This window comes from Anas platyrhynchos, chromosome 6 (assembly GCF_047663525.1).
Source record: "Anas platyrhynchos isolate ZD024472 breed Pekin duck chromosome 6, IASCAAS_PekinDuck_T2T, whole genome shotgun sequence".
Lineage (NCBI taxonomy): Eukaryota > Metazoa > Chordata > Aves > Anseriformes > Anatidae > Anas > Anas platyrhynchos.
The window spans coordinates 38,321,052-38,341,882 of NC_092592.1; the positions used below are offsets into that span (position 1 = coordinate 38,321,052).

The following is a 20,831-nucleotide window of genomic DNA, read 5'->3' on the forward strand; positions in this document are numbered from 1 at the left end:
TTACTGTATAAAATTTTCTTTGAAAAACCCACAACTACTCCCTCATCCCACCTCCAACACACACAGTTGTTAAAAACAAATTTTAATCAATTACAGCAATCGGGTTAAAGGTTCAAATGTAACTTTTTGATAAAAAGCCCAGGGACAACAACTTGATATGTCAAATCCCTCCTGCTGCTGCAAGCAGAGCTAGAGGGAAACAGTTTTCTTATCTGTCCTGCCAAAGCAGTCAAGATTTGAAATCTTCTCCTTTTTCCAGCTGCATGGCCCACCCACCCCTCTTCCCATTCCAGCCCTCTTCTGCCAGCTCATGCTCCAACAAGATGTAAGTATGAGCAGGTGGAGATATTTACAGCCCTGGTCTTTAAATTCAGAATACAAGCCTTTTTTTTTTTCTCTCTCTCTCTTTTTGATTTATTTTTTTTTCTCCCTCCTCTTTCTTTCTTGAAATCTAGTCTGCTTGAAGTTTGAAGATTTACAGGTATTATTTCTAATTTATATCTGCACCAGTGAGTTCAGAGCTCAGGCTTGCAGTTCAGGTTCAGATAATAAGGGTATTCCAGTTAATGTCTGTTGTGACCATTTGAGCCCTGTTCCTAACAAAGTCATTTGTCTCAGAAGCAGACCCCCACAGCCTTGACCGCCGGAGACTGCATGCACAGCAGTGCCCATGTTGAATAGCCCAGAGAAGGAAGACAAGAAAGAACTTGGGGAGCCCGGGGGTGTTGGAGGACGTGCTTTGTTAGGAAACAGACCTGGCAAGGGAGCTACAGCAATACAGCTTTCTGACCTTTAGCTGAATTTTTCTAAGCAACCAAAATTACTAACAGTCTGACTGAGTAACTTTCCATGGCATGGGAAACTGGTTTATAAGGAGGTTTTGCTTTATATGAGAGAAATATCTCTGTATCCAGGGGATTAAAAGTCCCAGTATGACTAAGACTGGAGGCTATAATTGCACATGCCTATATGAGCTCATATTACCTCTATGACACGAGTGGGATTCGGAGGAGTGCATGAGATGCATGGCTTTCTCCACGTAGGCAGTTTCGTTATGAACTGGAACTCTTCTAACGTGTTCCTATACCCACACGAGCAAGCTAATGTCTCTCTGCTATCTGCATCACTGGCACTACTTCTTGAGATGCTTTAATGTTCATTTGAAAAGTTTGGAAAGTGGTCTGAGCTCTTATGAAGATTACTGATAAATTCTTCAGTGGACTTCTGATGAGGGCTATGACCAAGGGAAACCTCTGTGCATCGTAAATTGATATCAAAATCTTGAAATAGAGTTAAAGACAGCTAGATACTGAATTGAAGGAACCTAAAGGAGCCAAAAAAGTTAATTTAAAAGAAATAATTAAATGTAGCTCTTAATATCACCTCTCCCTGTGAGTTCAAAATATTTTCCCATTTGTAAAAGGGACCGAGTGTGATGCTGAAGATGTGACTTGTCCCAAGTGAGGCAACAGGCAACAGCAAAATGCCGAGCTAATGCTGGTATGTCAGTGGGAGGGCCACAAAAAGGTAGAAGGTGAACAGCTTTCCTGGGTTATCATCTGCTTAGGATAATTTAAGAGCTCATCATTTTAGATTTTTGCAAAAAGTGAGTGAATTCCCATGGGCGAATAAAATCTCTGCTTCAGTGCATGCTCTGCTAAGAGAATTATCAGGAGGCAGGTTTACAGAGTAACACCAATTAATAAAATGCACACGGGGCTGTGAGAATCTCGTGTTAGTGTTAAATATTGAACTCTATTTTGGGATGTAAGCAGACATTCTGCGGATGAGCAACTCAGAGATCAGGTGGAAGCAGTCTGAAAAGGGATGTGAATTCTACCTCTGTCAGGAGCATTCAGCAATCTATAGGATGAACTAAGACCGTATCAATCAGTATTAAACGATTTGCCTAAGTTCACAGAGCCATTTCTAGTGGTGCCGTGGAATGAACCTAGTTACGGCCGCTCTCTACCTCCTGCTGCAAGAAATGAACATGACTGCAAATCAAGGAGAAAATGAATCACAAAATGATTCCCTCATTGTTCAGTTCTCCATTTCAGGAAAGAATAAGCACAGATTGGCACTGTATAAAATTCCCCCAAATCCAGCTATAATCACAGGCAACTTTTCCTGCAGTCTGACAAGCAGATCTCCTGGTTCCCGGACTCACCCTGGCCCCAGAGGGTGATGCACTGCTGCTCGTGGGTCTGGCAGATGCCGTTGTAGCAGTAGCCGTCCACCCCGTGGCACGCGTGCCCGTCGTGCAGGTACACATTCGCTGGGCAGTGAGGGCTGGCTCCCGTGCAAAACTCTGGCAGATCGCAGGAATTACTTGACTCTCTGCAAGAAATCCCCGCTGGTTTTAACTGCAAAACAAACAAAACCTTCACTGCTGTCGTTCCAATCAATAAGCGTTATGCAGCGGTGTAACCCTTGCAGCACACAGCTTTTTTTTTTTTCCACTGGCTCTGCACCAACTGACTGCAGTGGACAGCATAAGGATTACGCCACTCTTTAAATGTATTTATTTGATCCATGTTGCAAAGTGGCTCAGGTCAGAAGGTAAATCCAGCCTCTTGTTAGTTTTCAAATACGAACAAAATTTTTCAATGCACCTCCTGCAACCATTCCTAAACACGCAGATGCTGAAATATTTTTGGGCTGTAAAGCAAAGGATGCTCCTTAGTGCTGATGGGAAGTCAGACCAGAAACCTTGCCATCCACACAGCACCAATCCCAGGTGATTGCTCTGTGCTGGGGCCAGCTGTGACAACACCACAGTGACCAGGGCAGCCAGATGACCACAGAACCTCTCCAGCTCCAGCTGGAGCGGTCACTCACAGGGTCACCACCTCACCTGATGCTGGTTTCACTCCCTGAGAGCTTCCCTGATAGCTCAGGGAAATGTTGCTCTCTCACAGGCTTCAAGATCTTCTTCAACTTAACAATACCACCAGTCCAAAAAACTACTCCTCTCCTGTCCCAATTTCTCTAGATAACTCTGTTGTTCAGAGGTGAAGGCAACTAGGGAATGTTAAAAAGAATCCCAGTCTGAACATTCACGCATCACCAGCAACAAGAGACAGGTGTGCTCTGGGAGCACCATTGAACTTTAACTGCATCACCAGTGTTTTTGGTGAAAAGCAAAAACACATGAAGGTAATCCTCCCTAGGAAAATGCTGCAGCAGGTTGATGCTGTCCTGACAGCTTGCAGGTCTGAGCTTTTAGGCAGATGGTTGCCACAGACACAATGGAAACTTGCTGAATGCTTTATTAGCCCATATGCAAGAGTTGGTGTGAGCATTTGAGAAGGTAAATGCCTGCAGCAAGTTGGCTTTTTATAGCACATTAGGAGTCCACAAGAGCTGATGCTCAGCCATTAAAAATATATATGCTGTTGACAAAATTAATATTTCAAGAGTCTTCCCATAAAAAGAGGGTCCATCATTTAACGACTGCTTGCCACAGCACAACATCCACATGAGCATGAAAAACAGTCAAGTATACAAGTTCATGAAAAGGAAGAGGTTTTGCATGAAGAAATGAAATGGCTACAAATAGCACAGGCACTGTTAAAGTCTGCCCTTTCAGTAACTGTTAGAGTTTGATCATTTTTTTAATTGCTCACAAGAAAGGTAATGGTCTTAATACTTAGTGATGTTAATTTGGGTCTGTGCTCTTGCTTACTCGTCTGCTGTTGAGAAGATTATGGAATTGTGCCCACCCCACACAAACAAGAAAGGTTTCCATCAGTTCACCTTGCAGTCTTCACAGCAAAGTCCATGTGCACACACTGCTCCTGGTCTCAGAGTACAGGTAGTTGCATTACAGCACGGGTTTGTACATTCCTAGACGGGGGATAAATTAAAAGCAGACAATTTTCAGTCACAAAGAGCTGTAAATCAAGAGAGGCTGACTTTCTCAAAGAGGTGCTATAGCCCTGCCAAGAAAAGCTAGGCATGAATTAATGAATTATGTATGAAATTCTACAACTTGATCCAAACAGTCTTGTCCGTCCTTCCTTCCTACAACTGCAGTAATTGTAGTAAAACCAGAGAAGCCACTGAGGAAGGCTGGTTTATTCTAGCCAGGGGTCTAGTGCCAAATACCACGAACAACTCAAGTGTGCTGCTACCGATCCTGACACAACAGTATGGTGTTTTATTTCCACTAAGTTCAGTGGAATTAATCACTTTCTGTGGAATTCACCACAGCTGAAGATCCCAGACTTATGCCCCAGGTACTGAGCATCACCACTGCAGCTCTCTGTTTTGTGATAGATGCTCACCAAATTTCTGTCTTGCATGGAGTCTGCTGCCTGCTGCAAAGAAAGATGATGACACCATTCCATGTAATCTTTTCTTGGGGTATTCCAGTAATAGAGCTTTGCGAAGAGCATGAATTGCATTATTACTAACTGATACATCCCAATTTCACACTCATGGATTAGATGGCTGTGCATGGGCTTTTACAAACTTTATTCTCAGTAGAATGAGCTGTTAAGAAGTTTCAGAAAATAATGGAGTTGTTTTTTCCGAGATTATACTCACAAGCTGCAAGTTACATCAGCTGCACTGGAATCTCAGCTCTCTAACGAAAATAGCAGCAGATAAAATTGCTCTTCAGCTGTGTTAAGTCAGTTTGACTTAACAAGGGATCACTAACAATACAGGGAACACAGGAAAAATAAGTGGGTTAGAATGATGTTCACAGCCTCTTGCTACCTTATTGGCTTTTGTAAAGCTTTCCAGCTGGAAGATAGGGCTGCCATTGCACTCGCAGATGAGCAAAATGATTCTCCGAATTTCACTGTTTTCTGCCTGAATATACAAAGATAACTGTGCTGCTCTGAAGCAGCAGAACAACTTCCTGCACCTATTTTTGATCATGCTGGAAGGCAGCAGGCTACACAAATATTTCTGCACAGCTGCTGTATTTAAGAAGTAACATTCCTCTGCACAGAAGAAGATCTTATAAATTCATCTCAATAGCAACCTGAGAAAAGCAGAGTGAAGGAAAGCGATGTCAATCCAATTAACATACTTCTGAAACTGTCAGCTCCTATACCCCATCATCAGGCCATCCACAAAGCAACCCAAGGAAAGCAATTGGCATTCCACAGGCAGCGTGGGACAAAGACACAGCTCCCTGAATGATGTTGCTGCAGCCTTTCAAATTTCCAATTGCTCACTCACTTATTACTCATTGCAGGGAATGAGCTTGGTAAATAGTTTTTGTGCCTGGGCTATTAAATTGTCAGGAATGGTTTTAACATAAACAAACAGGCAAGCAAACAGAAAAGGCTCACAGGGTTTTTGGAGGCTGGAAGAGAGATGGGAGGCAGCCACCTGAAACTACCATCCTGTCGTAGTTTATTATTATTAGTCACTGCTAGCTACAGCAGCAATGATGGGAGGTGGGTTTCTTGGTGTAGATCTGGGTTTATCAGAGTGTCTTAAACAGACTAATGCAATCACCTACATGACACCATGTTTTCACCCCCACTTTCCTTAGAATACAAGATAGGCCACACCTAACCCATCTAACCTTGCTACACCCTGACAGCAGCCAGCAGAAAATGCTTGCAGACAAGAATATGAACACAGATATGTGATACCTTCCTCATCTCCTGGGTTCCTTGGATCCATATGCATTTTAGCACCTGCAACATTTGGTGGAAAGGAACTCACAAGTAAGCTACACAGTCTGGGGAGCAGCTCCTTCTGCTTGTTTGAAACCTGCCATTTGCTAACTTCATTTGCACAGTTCTTGCCGGGGGCAATTGCTCCCTATTCACTCCTTTCCAATTCACTCATGATTTTATCAGCTTCTGTCACTATTTCCTTCATTTTCTACTTTTCCAGGCAGAATGCCTCCAAAAGTTTAAACAACCTTGGTTGTTTTTCTTTCAGCCTTTTTTCATTCTGCTTTATCCTTATTGAGACCAGGGAGAGAGGTAGGAAAAAGCTGCACATGCTGTCTCAGACACATCATGCAGCAGATTTATCGTGGCTTTCTGGTGCTTTTCTTTTAAATTTTTGTTTGTTTGTTTGGTTGGTTGTTTTTTCCTATTTCCTTCCAAATAATTTCTAACAGCCTATTTACCTTTTTGACTACCCTTGAGCACTGAGCTGACATTTTCGTCACACTATTTATTGCAGTAAGAAGTCTTGCTCCTCTATGGTCAGAGTCAGCTCAGAGTCCATCATCCTATCTGTGATGTTTGGAACATGCATCACTCTGCACTGCATCCCATTTTTCACCTTAATGCCCAGTCAAGCCATCTCAGAAGGTTCTTCTGCAGTTCCTCACAGCCAGCTTTCCTCTCTACCAGCCTAGTTAATACCATCAGCATGTTCTAGACTATTCCTCTTCTCAGGCTGTTTATGAATATGCTGAATTGTGTAGTCTTCCAGGACACATCACACAGATAATGTCACTGCCATACTTGACTATTTACATTTGCCCTATATTTCGTGTCTTTTAACCCAGTTCTTGTCTGTGCAATATTCATTCATCCTATAGCCATGTAGTCTTCTAAAGAGGCTTTGGTCTAAAGCTCCTTTGAAACAGGCTGATATAACTGGATCTTCCCTTTCCACCTACTTACTAAATCCTGCAGAGCTCAGTGATAAGTTTGTAAAGCAGGTCGTCCTGGCACAAAAGCAGGACTCAGAACAGTCCCTGGCATGCCACAGCTACTCAGGCAGTAGCTCTTTATTACATTTGCCAGTAATTTGTTTGGAACTGACTTCTCATTTACCAATTTGTAGTATTCTGATCTTCCTTGTAGCCTGTTATAAAATTGGCCACATTTGTCACCTTCCAGTTCTCATGGACCAAAGGTACAATGGTGATTTTTTTGTTGTTTGTTTGCTTGCCTTCTTGTGTTTTGTTTTTTTTTTTTTTTTTTTTTTTGCCCCCCACTTTTTTTTTTTTTTTTTGCTTGTTGTTGTTGTTCTTTGCCTTTTTCTGTCTTTGTATGTATAATCCATATTAACCCTCCTTCCTGTACAGCTGACATTGGACAGCATATTGGACATTAAAATACAATCGAAAATTAGGCTAAACTGGTAATATCATCCTTGGTTGGGAATTATACTCTTGGCCTGGTGGTGAGCACACCAGCTTCCATTATACTCAAGAAGCTGACCAGCATCTGATGCATATGAGACCATGATGTGTGAAGGTAACCAAACAGTCCCTACTGTATCACTGTGCCCGGGGTTGTCTGAAGGGTGGGATGTGTACCATAGCCCTTATGAATCCATTGCTGTCCTGATGATCTCAACATGGAGCTGATGCTTTAGTTGGGGGACAGAGCAGAGCTGTTTTTCCTTGGCGAGTAACACACAGAATTCTTCAACGCCTCATCAAAATTCTGAGGGTAAAAGATTCTTGAGTAAAGGAGAAATGCCCTTACCCACCATCTACATCTATATATTCAGACAGATACTTAATTCTGATCAACGATATAACACAACTAGCGCACGTTATTGTACAGCTTTCCATGCCATAAAGTACTGCACCACTATTGACAAAACTCAGCTGGTCTAAATGACTGGAGAGTGAATTGCTAACTACTCTAATATATGTATATGTGTATATATTTATATATGTATTTGGTACCACTTGGATTATAGCAGTAAAATCCAAACTATTGTAATTGGACCCAAGGTGCATTTTAGCATCATAATTAAAAAAGAAAAACATAGAAAGAAGAGGCAAATCAAGTCAGTGCTTGCTGATGTTAAGTGGCTTTGACTTGAAAAGGTATTGCTATCATTCAAAAGTGAAAATGAGAAAGATAACTGGGTTAGAAAGACATTTGCAAGCTGCTTGCACTCTATTGACTTTAAACTAGAAGATAAGCCTGCTTCCTCCAACCTTGTTACCCTGAAGAATGAGTGAACTGTCAGGAAATCCTTATGGCTTGTGTAAATCCAATACACTGTATAGACAGGATACAGCAATATCTCAGTGTTTTAACTGCCCCGATCTATTTTGTCTGCAGAGCTGTATTTATCACAGGAAACAAATCCCTCATCTGCTGATGTATTTAATTCAGATAATCTGGGAGAAGTTCAATACTGCCAATGAACATGGGGAACCAAAGGGATAAGAATGTGTGCTCGGATATTATTTGACCCCCAGGTTTTGCCTATCTCCTCCTGATCTGAGCAGTCCTCTGACACATTCTCTAAACTAAACGAAATGATTGTTGAAGTAGTAGTAATCTTTCTGGGAGTCAGTAAAGGCTATTTTTGTTAGCAGGGTAATTGGCTAACAGCAAAAAAAATCTCATAGCAAAAGAGGGAAAGGTGTTGTACCTAAAACCTGAAACTGGCTGCAACAAAATAGACACCTAAGCAGTATCAATTCAGTAGCTTCTCATAGATGGAAGAGAACTTTCAGTTAATGTGTGGTATCCTGAGAAATCTAAGTGATGTTAACAAATTTATTTTGGGTTTCGGTTATTAGCTTATTTGTACAGGCGTCTCTATTGCTAGGAACGTGATACTCACGGCTAGTCTGTTGGATGAACCATGAGAGATTCTGTTCCTTAATGGCAAACTGAGCATATGTTTAACTAATGCTTTGCAATTTCAGCAACCCAAATGCAAGGCAAGCAGAAACCCTGCATTTCTGAGGGCTCTGAGGCTTAAGCTGATAAGATAGGAGCAGAGAAGGGGAAGTTCTGCTTTACACCAAACATGCCAAACCCACTCTGGAACTTCTCTACTGTTAAAACCCAGCAGATAGGAGGTGAGTAGTAATTCACAGGTGGTGTCTTACATCAGGCTCCCCACAGTCGCACTCCTCTCCATCTTCCACGTAGCCATTCCCACACTTCTGTCCACCAAAGGACTCCTTGACTTCAGGCAAGTTAAACAGACACATTCCCACTCCTTTCTCCAGGCTGTTTTCCAGGTCCTTTCTGCTGCAGCTACTGAATACCATGGGAAATGGGTAGCTGGAAGAAAAATTCATGAAAAAAAAAAAATCATTATCAGATGAAAACATCTCTCTCCTGTCACACTGCTGACCTTTAAGCACACCTGTGCACAAATAAGAAGGCTGTGTTCAATTTTTTACCCTTTAACACTAGATTGAGATATAACAATTCACTGTGAAATCGTGCCAAAAGTGTTTATTACAATTTCTGATGATGAGCAAGGAAATTTTCATCATTTGCATTTAAAGTTGTAACTGCTGGTAAAGACTGGAAGCACTCGTACTTAGATTTCCTTCTCCCCCTTCTGTGCAGGTAGTTACAGAGCAAATTTTGATCCTGACCCTAAAGAAATGTTAGGCTTGCAGGGAGGATTCTAACATTCAGCGGACTGCAAAACATCCTAAAAAGTCTTGGAAAATGTAGCCTCAAATGGCAAATTCATTCATCTTGCTCTGTGGAGTGGCAAACTTCCCGCATGTTTTTAGGGAAAGAGAGAGAGAAAGAAACAACAACATGTTAATTGGTGAGAACCTGCTTCTACAGTTCACCAAAGTTGAGCTTGGGAATTTAATGATTAAACCAAATGCAGTTCTTATTTGAAATCTGGATGACTATAAAGACGCTACTGAAAATACCCACGTTTTGAATTCATATTGATGAGAGCAGAATTTGGCCCTGCTGTGCAGGCACCTAGGGTCTCTGGTTTATTTTGGAAAATGCATGGACAGTTAGTGAAATGATCCAGTGGAGTACAAATGTCACCAGATAATCTGTGGTTTTTGATGGAGGACGTAATTCCATTCTCATTAATGAACATTTGCAGTTTGACTCAAAGCAATGAGACAAATGACACCTGGGTCTGGCCATCAGAGTTATATCCTACAGAAGTCTGCTGTGCCCTCTCTGCACTGAGATGTGCACACAATTACATTGAATCTGGATCACAACCAAGCAGAAAAACAGCTTTCAAGCTGCCTTATCTCCCCTAAGACCCAGGACCTTCTTTACTGCTGCTCCACAGTCAAGCGGTAATTTAACATTACAGCAGCACAGGGAGACAACCTGATAATGACTGGACTTTATTCACTAAACGCTTTGTATCAATCATGTATTATTAGGGACAGGGCATAATCCTTGCCAACAAGCAAGATAATAGATGGAAGTTCTGCACTGCTGAGCTTCAGACTTCGATGAATCAACTGTTATTTCTAATATTCTGAAATGAAAAGCTTGCTTTGTGGATGGTGATACCTATTGCTATCAAAAATGGATAATTTCTTTAAAAAAAAAAAAAAAAAAGAAATACTTGACAATTGCAGACATGATATAACTTCCCATGCTTAGGATTAGCTAATTAGGATCTTGTAGAAAGGTTAGGGGTACTCTACATAACAGAATTAATTTTGTGCCCTCTTAAAATTACCTTTTTGCAGATTATTCTGCAGTAATACAGCCGGCTTGTTGGTAAATGACATAAACACGACTCTTAAGAAGAAAATAATTTTCATGTACCACTACAAGGCTTGTCTAGTTAAACTAAACAGTTCTGTGGTTCACTGACATATGACTTCAGAAAGTTAATAGGCCTCTTCACTTAAGAAGCTGATTTCTGGAAAATGTTAATGTTTAGGCAAAATGACAGAGTCTAAGATAAACAAATTTCAGAATAGCATGAGGTAGGAGTCAGGCTTCTAGCTGCAGCTCTTGGCTCAAGAGGAAATGGAAGGTACTGAGAGTAATGAAACAGAAAATAAAGGCACTTGGGAAAACGTCTACTGACCTTTTTATATTAAGCAAATGGAGATGATCTTAACTGAACACCACAAGTTCCTGTCCCACTCTTAGTTTGATTGGAAAAAAGGCACAAAGTTTTGTGTGCATGACTATGATCAAGTAGGTGGATGTACACTTCTATCAAACAACCTCAAGAACCACAGATACATCTGAGTGATAAATCCTCTACAAAATATATGAGTGCTTGATCAGAATTGATCCTCATATCAAAGTGTGAATAAATGAATATTGCATCATCCAGGCGAGATCCTTCACTTCAGTGACACAGATTTACTTTGATATCCACTGAGAGGATAGTCATACAGTTGCAGGGAGTCATACAGACCTTACACAGTCTGAAATCAATTCAGGAATACAAATAATGCATTTTTCCCTGTGCCAGATGTCTGAGCCACATGCAGTCCATAAGAACAGCTTGCCAGTCAAAATCACCAGTATTTTAAGGGCCGTTCCGTTGTATCCATGAATGCTCAGGGTCATTTGCATGAATGTGAGATGTGTCTGTCCATCACTGGGAGAACAGAATCCTTACTCTTTACCAGAGGTGAAATAATGTCATTGTTAATGAATGAGGTTTCTGTTTCCCCCCCAAAGGAACTTCAAGCTGTTTCCTATTTTGAACTAAGAGATCCATTCATCTTCTGGCTTTTCCTGCTCTTGACATTGATTTCCTCAGCTGACATCAGTGCAGCACATGTTATTTGATGAAATTTTCTGAAAATATTTTTTCTTTACCAAGTAAGCCCAAAATAAAGCAAAGTAAAAATGAAGAAAAACACAATAAATGGAAACAGAGGAACACCTGAAGGATAACCACACATACGAGAGAAGATACCACATCAATTGATGTCAGTTGGTATATTGGAAGCATAATTGATCATTAATATCATGATAATTGATCATTAATATCATGATATTAACCATTAAACATAACTGTTCTTCATCATCATCTTCTTGTTTTTCTTCTTGTTTTTCTTCTTGTCTTTCTTCTGCTTCTGCTTCTTCTTCTTCTCCTTCTCCTTCTTTGACAAAATAATCCAATGTAACAGCCACAGTTTTTGCTCACTGATGTTAGTCTACATATTGGCTGTCTTTTCAATTTTTAAGCTGTTTCATTTGAGGTCTGATAACCTTGGCAGATGGGAAAAGCTATCAGATGTTGGTAGCATTATGCATGTTGTTAAAAGGAATCTAGAGGCTGTGAAAAATCCTGACTAGTCATGTGAAGGATAGTCATCCTCTAAAAAGTTTCAGCACACTACCCTGTGAACAAGCTTCAGTCCTCACCTGGAAGGATTTCCTTTGTGTGGGAAAACATCATGGTGTCTCTTCAGTAAAGTCAATCCTTGACCTGCCTCTAAGATTTCAATATCATAATCAGAGATATTTGTGTTTTCTGTGGTACCCCAGGCACTTATCCTTTTGGAATAACCCTCAGATACCACTTTAGTCCAACCTAATTCCTATTCTAGCATGCTGAATAGCCCGCACATTTGCTACACTCTTTGAATCTGTAAATTTAATACACAATAGATCATTTAGTTGAACCATTCTTGCTGTGGGTACAACTCTGCAGAACTCAAATTGTGCCTGGCACTACATCAGTCTCTTCAGTGGGTTTACAGCAAGGAAAGTAATTTCAGAGTCTTTCTACCCCTCTTGAATCCACAGCATTCCTCAATGTCTCCTTAGTGCTTAAAAGATGCATGTAATCTCAAGCAATGACTACCCTAGTTCCCAGCAAAAATAGCTTTGACTGCTCCTGCAAATGAGAGATTCACAGTAGTAAGATGATGGCTGGTAATTGATTCCTTTATAAACAGAGTCTGGTCTTGTCCCATTCATTTATATTTCAAGCACTCAAGCCATTCAAATGCCAGTTTCCTCTATCTACTTTTGCATTTAGCCTGTATTAGATGGCTCCTTTCATTAACTAAGTGAAGTGGCATCATCATGGGAAGTGTCAAGTCCCTTTTAAGAAAAGAGAATTCTTTGTCTGTACTAGCACTGCATTGCCCAGCATAGTTTCTTTTTTGCATGAACTATAAAAGTTCATCTCCATCATCTCCATTTCAGAGGCATTTCCCCTCCTAATGCACTGAAGAGTAAGAGAATACATGCACAGAAAAAGTCAGAATCACTGCCTCAGAAAATTACAGTTTTCAGAGATAAGACAGCCAAGGTATTCAGGAGAAAGCGAGTGGCTGCTGATTGATGCATGGGAACACAGCAGATCAGCTATAGCCCTAGCACAGATCCTGCTGCTGAGCAGCATTTGCCGTTTCTGTCTTTCTCATCCAATGCTCCAGCTGGAAAATGCCTGGAGGGGCACTGAGATGGGCTGCAGGAGATCGCTGCTCTATTCTAAGCCCCACCACTGGACTGCAGTGATACCTTGGGAAAGCCATCGGAAGTGAAACTCCCTTCGTTCTAAACTTGTAGATGTCTAGCTGCATCTTTAGGTACCTGAACATTGAGTACCTTGGGTCTGCCTCCTCCATGTTCCTTCACCATAAAACATAAGGCTCCCTTTGAAACACATTTCGCTGTTTCTCAAGAAGAACCACTGAAGCGGTATCCCCATCAATACTTCTGGCAGTTCTCTGCATATTGCATTGGATGATAAACTGCTGATTCACAGTATCTTGGAAATGAACATTATGATTATTTTGAATTTTGCTATCTAATCTCAGATTTTTTTCTTACTTAAGAACTGTAAGACATTCATAAAGTAACTGACATTATCTCCAAAAGGTTGGTATATGTACACACACACATTATATAAATACATACCTTATATATCTATTTATAGGGTTCATTTATTCTAGTTCATATCACAACCTGATTATTCAGCATTACAGCAATGTTTATACAGAGCCTTTTACCCAAGGCCCTGAAGTGTTTTACAATTATTCACTCAATTAAAATGCACAACAGCCCCAAAGAGCTCTACTAAGTACCACCAGGCCTTCTTCCCTGAGGTAATATGATAATTGGAGATTATATTAATTTTAAAAGGGCATTTTGATTTTCCACCACTTACTTATTGAAACAACTGTTGACTAGCTAATTTCCAAAGGTGCAGAAAAATGGGACCTGGATTTGTCCAGAACGCTAAAAAAAATCAAGCTTGATACGCCATATTTGGAAACAGCTCAGGCACCAGCAATTTTTTATTTTATTTTTTTAAGAGCATGAAGGTGTTATTAACAAACCCTGAGCCCTGAGCAGTTAGAAATTTCACTAATTAAGCAAGTGAATTTCCAACACTTTCCACGAAAACTCTTGTCCAAACTGAACATCTGTGTCTCGTAGTGTCTGTCTTGACACCAGGATCCTTACAGATCCACAGTTACACTGACCTGTTTTTTTTTTTTTTTTTTTTTTTTTTATCTTTTTGTAGGTTTTTTTGTTTGTTTGTTGCTTTTTTTCTTTTTTTTCTTTTCTTTCCTGAGTGAGGGACTAAGGCAAGAGCACCATTCAACAGCATTGTCTTTAACTCAAGAGGTGCCTGAGATAAGCAGCTGCCTTCACTGCCACCCTTCCCTATAGAACCTCACCACAGAAGTACAGGCTCTGACATTCAGTTGGGAATCCTGGAGCTCCTGCCCCACTGAATGGGGAACTGAAAACAACATCAAGGTTTCCATGTCAAAATAAACAAAAAATAAATAAATAAATAAATAAAAATTATATCTATCTATCTATCTATCTATCTATATACACATTTATATGTTAGGGTAGCCTACATGCAAAGACACTTTCTTGGAAGGAAAGCTCAGGGTTTTAGTGCTATGCTCTAAATTGCCTATTATTTTTATCCAAATAATATTCAATGTAAAAATTTGTCAGTAGTATCTGGAGAAAAGAAACCAAGAGTCTACTTGCTCTTTGGAATGCCTTCTAAAGCAGACTATAACCATATTTTGTTTTACTTAGTTTCTTAGACTTAATTAGTCTCCAAAATTATTGATTTATGGCTACACAGTGGCTCACTTTCAACTGGAGAGGAAGAGAGCAACTCAGATCCTTGTTTTGGAGGTAGAAGAAAGTGTGAGCTCCCTCTTCATAGAATCCTAGAATTATTAATGTTGGAAAAAACCTCCAAGGTCATCTCCTCCAACCATACTCCTACCACCAATGTCACCCACTAAACCATGTCCCTAAACACCATGTCCAGCCTTTCCTTGAACACCCCCAGGGAGAGTGACTCCACCACCTCCCTGGGCAACCCATCCCAACACCTGACTGCTCTTTCTGAGAAGAAATTTCCTCTATTTTCCAACTTTTCACACCTCACAGAATTACTTAAACATGAATACGTAGAGTTTCAGTTGCAAATCCCCGTCTTATATAGGAACCTAAGCCCAACTTTTAAAACTTGAAAAACTGAGATAGTTTTGCTTTTGTTCATTGAAGTATGATATGATTGATATGATTTTTTATAGACAAATTGCCAGCAGCAGACACAATAACACAACGGTAACACCCTAGAATGTAGAAACTCAAGTGAAATGAGTGTTTTTAGACCCACTGAGGTGTTGATTTCAAAGAACCATGACAATTTACCCACCTCCTCTAACTCCTTATCTAATTGACATAATTCTTTCTCACAAAAAGATATCCCCCTTGGTTTTAACCTCCTAGACATTATTACTGCTCTCCATCTCTTGAAAATAACTTTTTTTCTGGTCTCCAAAGAGATATGAGCCTAGCAGAACAAAACTGAATTTGCTATTAGATGACATTTTTAGAAACTTCAGCTGTTCTATACAGTGTCTTATGTTAATGAATTAGTAATCATAGAGAACCTCACAGAGTAGGGTATTGAGCAGGAGATAAATCCAGTTCTCTTTGATATTGAAATAGGTTTTCAAATACTATAGATCTCTCAGTCTATAAAGTTCTGTCATTACACATTACTTCATACACCTCAGGTTTTAATAGCAACTGTTTAAAATTAGGCAACCTCCATAGCATGCAGGGTTTGATAATCTATAATTTAAACAATGGCTTCATTTGTAAGTAGTTTTGGGGGAGACAGACAGTTTTAAAGTAGATCTCAGAAGCACAATAAAGTAAAAGGAGATCCTAAAAGTAGCTGCAGATTTCTTCTCACCCAAATGTTTTGCATACAGCAGATTTGTTTTTTCTTTTTTCATTTTTTTTTTTTTTAAACATATATATTAAGTATTGAAGTGGGAAGTTGCTTCAAAAGCATCTAGGTGTCTGGCAACTCATACTTATTTTTCTAGCCTATTTTTCACTCTCTTGCTCCTCTGTTATAGTTTTAATCCCTAAAGCATCAATAAAGTAGAGCACAGAATTGGGCCATGTAGTTATACATGACATCAAAGCTCTTGCTGTCTGAGTTCATGGTCAGTGATTTAAAAGCAAGCCTAGATTTCTCCTACAGTTTTGTCATGTTCACTACATGGTAGTGTTTATACTTCCAGTAAATAACTGTGAATGCCACACTAGTGATTAAATTAATTGATATGTAGTGACAGTGGCTTGCTGAACTACAATGAAATTTCCAGGGTTATTGAAATAAAGTCTTTCCAAGTAAATGTTTAAACTTCACATGTAAATGCTTTAGGATCTTTGTAATTTAGCCCTGGGGATAATGCAGATTCCCAGGCTTCATTCAAGTAATATTACTTCAGGTGCATAGGCCGGATTCTCATAGCCCCAGCTGAGATCTGACCTCTCCCATTAAACTGAAAGTGAAAATTTTACTACCTGAAATATTCAGAAAAGCAGATTTATAGTACTGAATGTGGGACTTGAGGGCAGAAAGCAGTGGTGAAGTAAATGACTGGATGGTCCAGAAAATACTTTTTGTAAAGGAACAACACTTAATGGCTTTATACAGTATACATTGTCATGACTTGATATTTCTGCAGTCACAAAACTGCCAAATAAAACATTATTAGCAGTTACTTTTACTTTGACAAATGTACAGTCAGAGAAGTTTTTTCTTGTTGAGAGGCCTGTTGTGACTTTCATTTCTGTGTTCAGTGGGTGAAGCAATACCAAACCAATTTATCAATCTTGACAGCATTCTGACGATACTCTGGAGTTATCTGCATTGCAAAAGCTCCATGGGAATTGAACTCAGACAACTGTTCTTCCTGTTGGAAACTGGACAGCAAGGGAAAGTAGCTATAATCAGTTTGAATTTGCCTCTGGCTCATCTCTTGCTCTGTTTCCTTTTAGACCACTACCTCATTAATAAAAATTTGCTGGATTGCTTTGAGTTCAGGTTTCGCAATCTACTGCTTAAAACTTGATGTGAATCCAATGCTGACTACAGTAAAATTATATAAAAAAAAATAATCATATACAAGAGGAAGGGATAAAAAGGTCAGGTCAGGTCTGGTCCCAGGCTAAAGGAAAGCAAGGCAGCGGGCATCCCATGCCTCCATCAGTTACCAAGACTGAAGGAAACTGCAGATAAGAAGCATGACCCGCATTCTCCGTGTTTACACTTGTCACAGAAAACACAGCACCCTCAGCACAAGATAAGCAAATAAAGATAAATGCTCCATCTTCTTGCTCAAAATACCTTGCTGAAGGTCAGATTCCCATTGATTTCTGGTTAGATAAAAGGCACTCGCTGATCTGGCTTGAAATGCTAGGAAAGCTTCATGGCCTGATAACACTTCATTTATTCCCAATGTGATTTTATAATCAATTTTTGTTTTAGACAGTTACATTCTGATTTTGTCCTTTGAAAAACATTGGAATTGTTTTTTAAATAGGTCAGAAGCAGACTGACAAAAAATATAAATCTGACTTTGGGAACTGGGTTTTGAGAGGATCGCTTTTATAGAGAGCATGGTGAAGGAGCAGAACAAAATTATTTTTCAAAAACCAAGCCAAACCAAGCAAAGGGGAGTATCAAACCCAAATGGTAACAGAGAAAAATCAACAATACTTATTTATGCACACTTAGCTTTTTCACCAGTACAGTCTCCTGTCCTGCTTTGTGTGAATCCTTAACACAATTCAGAATATGCCACACCCAGAAGAAGCACAGTTATCCTCCTAGTGATGCTGTGACCCATCTGACCAGCCTGATTTAAAGACCTGCCACACTTTGGGTACTTATGTAGTAGACTCAGCAGATGAATTTGGGCTCGAATAAGCCTGCAGATCAAGTGAACAGATCAAATGACAACAAGGTAAGGGAAGAAGGCTCAGAGTATGCCAGAACCCTCACGAGGAAGAAGCTGGGTCAAGGTGAAGAGACTTGGGAAACATCTCTGAACAAAGCTCCTGAGAAAGCATTAGGAGGATGAAGCTTATGGAAACGCCAGCTGGTATGACAAGGGTGTTAGAGTGTCATTTCCACCTTCTCGGTGTGTACCCTATAAGATGTGCACTGAGAGAACAGCTTTTTCCCACATCACCTAAATTAAATCCTAAACAGAAATTAACAATCCAAGCTTCCTTTTTCTTCTTCACACAGCTTGGACCAAATAAATAAAATAAAATGAAATGAAATAAATAAAATAAAATAAAATAAAACAAAACAAAACAAAATAAATAAAATAAAAGAGTACCACCATACATGTAATTATCTCAAGCCAAGACAAAATAATGGATCCAGCCATGAACTATAACTTTGAGATCCTTAAGCAAGCAAAAAAATTAAAGGAAACTATTAAGATCCTGATGAAATCCTGAACATATAGGAACTTTCCTATCAACTTCAATGTAGCCTGGATTTCACATCTAATGCCGTCTGGCTGCCAGGAGAACGTCACTGATGAATATGAATGCAATTTTCATGCTACTTTAGAAGAAGCCAGAAAGGCTCCTTAGGAGACTAAAGTTATTTCACCTCTTTATTTTCTGTGATTTCATGTTAAAATATGTGGCTTCTTATCTTCATCTCACCACTGTAGCTGTGGTTTTCAGTTTTGAAAAGCTGAAATGGAGCCTACCTGCCTTTCTGCCATGAGAATCCTACAGTAAGTGCATCTGGGGCTTTGTCATACACTTTGAAATAAGAAAAAAAAAAGAGAGAGACTGGCTTTGCAGGAAGCAATTGTGGGGTAAAATGGACTTCTTCTCTCTCTGAATTTTAAACATTTTGCACATCTATCCCAGACACAAAAGACTCTGTGATTCCCATGACAACTGTGGCAAATGTAGCTGTAGGCATCATTTAATTACAATGACTCAGACTTCCAAGTCAACACCGATTCCTTAAAGTGCTTCAGGGCACAAAACATATGTACAAAAAAGAGCATTCAAGTGACCTTAAGAATATGCCCTTTAAGGTATGTTTCCAATTACACTCTGGGAATTTGGAATTTATTAACACCAATTAAAATGGGACATTGTACACTTAATTCTCCATGCCCTGCACTGCAGATTTATCCCTGCAGGTTGAAATGCTGTTGTTTTGTTTTGTTTTGTTTTGTTTTTGATGAAAGAGAAAGCTAAGATAAAGCAAAATGTCCTTACATGATTTGTTCTCATGGGTCATGGCAATAGCAGTACTACAGGAGAAAAATGTCCCTTATAGAGCTATGTTTTGTATGGATAGTACACGGACAAGACAAAATGCAGCTGAACTCTCACATACCACCATCCAAGCCGGTAAAACTGTACCCATTCTGGATACATCACATAGTAGAAAACATGACTTGTCCCTAAGTATCTGCTATAAATAATCAGACCAGAAGTAAAATGTGTTTTCATTTGAGAAGTAACCTCTCTCCTTGTCAGCTTCACTTACAGAAAATGCATGCTGTAAATCCATATGAGTCCTCCTCTAGAATACACGAAAAAGTAAATTATTTTCCTTTCTAACTGCAAATCTACTAAGATGTGAGCAACAACAACAAATAAATAAATAAATAAATATAATGAATAAAATAAAATAAAATAAAAATTCAAATAAAAAAATTAAGGACCTGCCCTGTAGCTTTGTGGATTAATTGTCAACAGTGATCCACTCTTGTAAAGGACTGAGGAAAATGTCATGTATTTTAACCAATGCTACTAATTCTTCAATGTAGACCTTATTTAATAAAACAACTAAATATTTCCATAATGTGTGGAAATTACTAACAAAAAAAGAATGCCAAATGCACTGCAGACATGAGGCTACTTGGAGCTAAGTGAAAGACTGACATAAATCCATTTTGTAATCTCATGACTGTTTTCTACTAAAGGAGGGACCAGAATGCAATGTGCTAAACTACTAGGGCGTAGGGATATGTTGCTTAAGTTTTGTAAAAAAAAAAAAAAAAAAGCAGTTGCACTGCTGGCACAACAGACCTAGCTCTGTCATGAACGATTTATTACATCAGTATATCAATTTTATTAAAAAAAGGAAGAAGACAATGAAGAAGAAGTCTTTGTGCAGAGCTCAGCTCTAGACCAGTTTGGAAACATAAACAGCTTCAGAGTTTAATTAGGAACTGTTTACATCTTAAAGATAATTTCATTTTCTTCAAATTGTAACAGAGGTAATTGCAGATAGTTCTGCTGACTCTTCAATTTAAAGTCTCTAAGCTGCCAGACTGAAAAATGCAAAGTAAGGTCTGCACAACTGAAAACAAACTGTGAGGGGTCAGGAAATACCGTGTAACTAATAATGGTTTGATTATTTAATGTTTAACAGCTCTGCAACTACAAGGTACTGTGGGATGTCTAGAAAGGACAAAAGAGCACCAACCAGTAAATTAAAAAGTCCTTTCCCACACTGTATTTCTGGTCTCCATCACATTTCCCACATGACCTTTTGCCTATTTTTTTTTTAATATATTATTTTTTTAGCACTTTGTTTATTTAGTTAGTGAGTTGGTTTATTATTGTGAAGTGAAGTGAAGCGAAGCCTTGTGAAGTGACGAATTAAAGGTTTTTTGCTTCAAGTTGAGTTTGGTACCAAAACCAAGATGCTGACTTCACAGCACACCCTACTGGCTCCTGAAGCCAGCATGCTCTGGAGGTACGTTTCCATAGCCCAGGTACGTACACTACAAAAGTTCTGGGTTTGAGCAACAAAAAGCAAGGCAACCCTGTATCCTCTTTCCTTGAAATGATTTTTCAAAAAGAACT

The 20,831-nt window shown here is 39.4% G+C and overlaps 1 protein-coding gene across 1 annotated transcript in view; it reads right to left on the bottom strand.

The window, feature by feature from the left end:
* Positions 1-20,831, bottom strand: part of ADAM12 (ADAM metallopeptidase domain 12) — a 183,702-nt gene that overhangs the window by 24,813 nt on the left and 138,058 nt on the right. The window contains exons 12-14 of the mRNA XM_072039907.1: positions 8,798-8,975; positions 3,760-3,849; positions 2,171-2,366 (exon numbers count right to left, since the gene is read on the bottom strand). Coding sequence (XP_071896008.1) covers positions 2,171-2,366; positions 3,760-3,849; positions 8,798-8,975 — 464 coding nt within the window. The remainder of the gene's footprint in view (positions 1-2,170; positions 2,367-3,759; positions 3,850-8,797; positions 8,976-20,831) is intronic.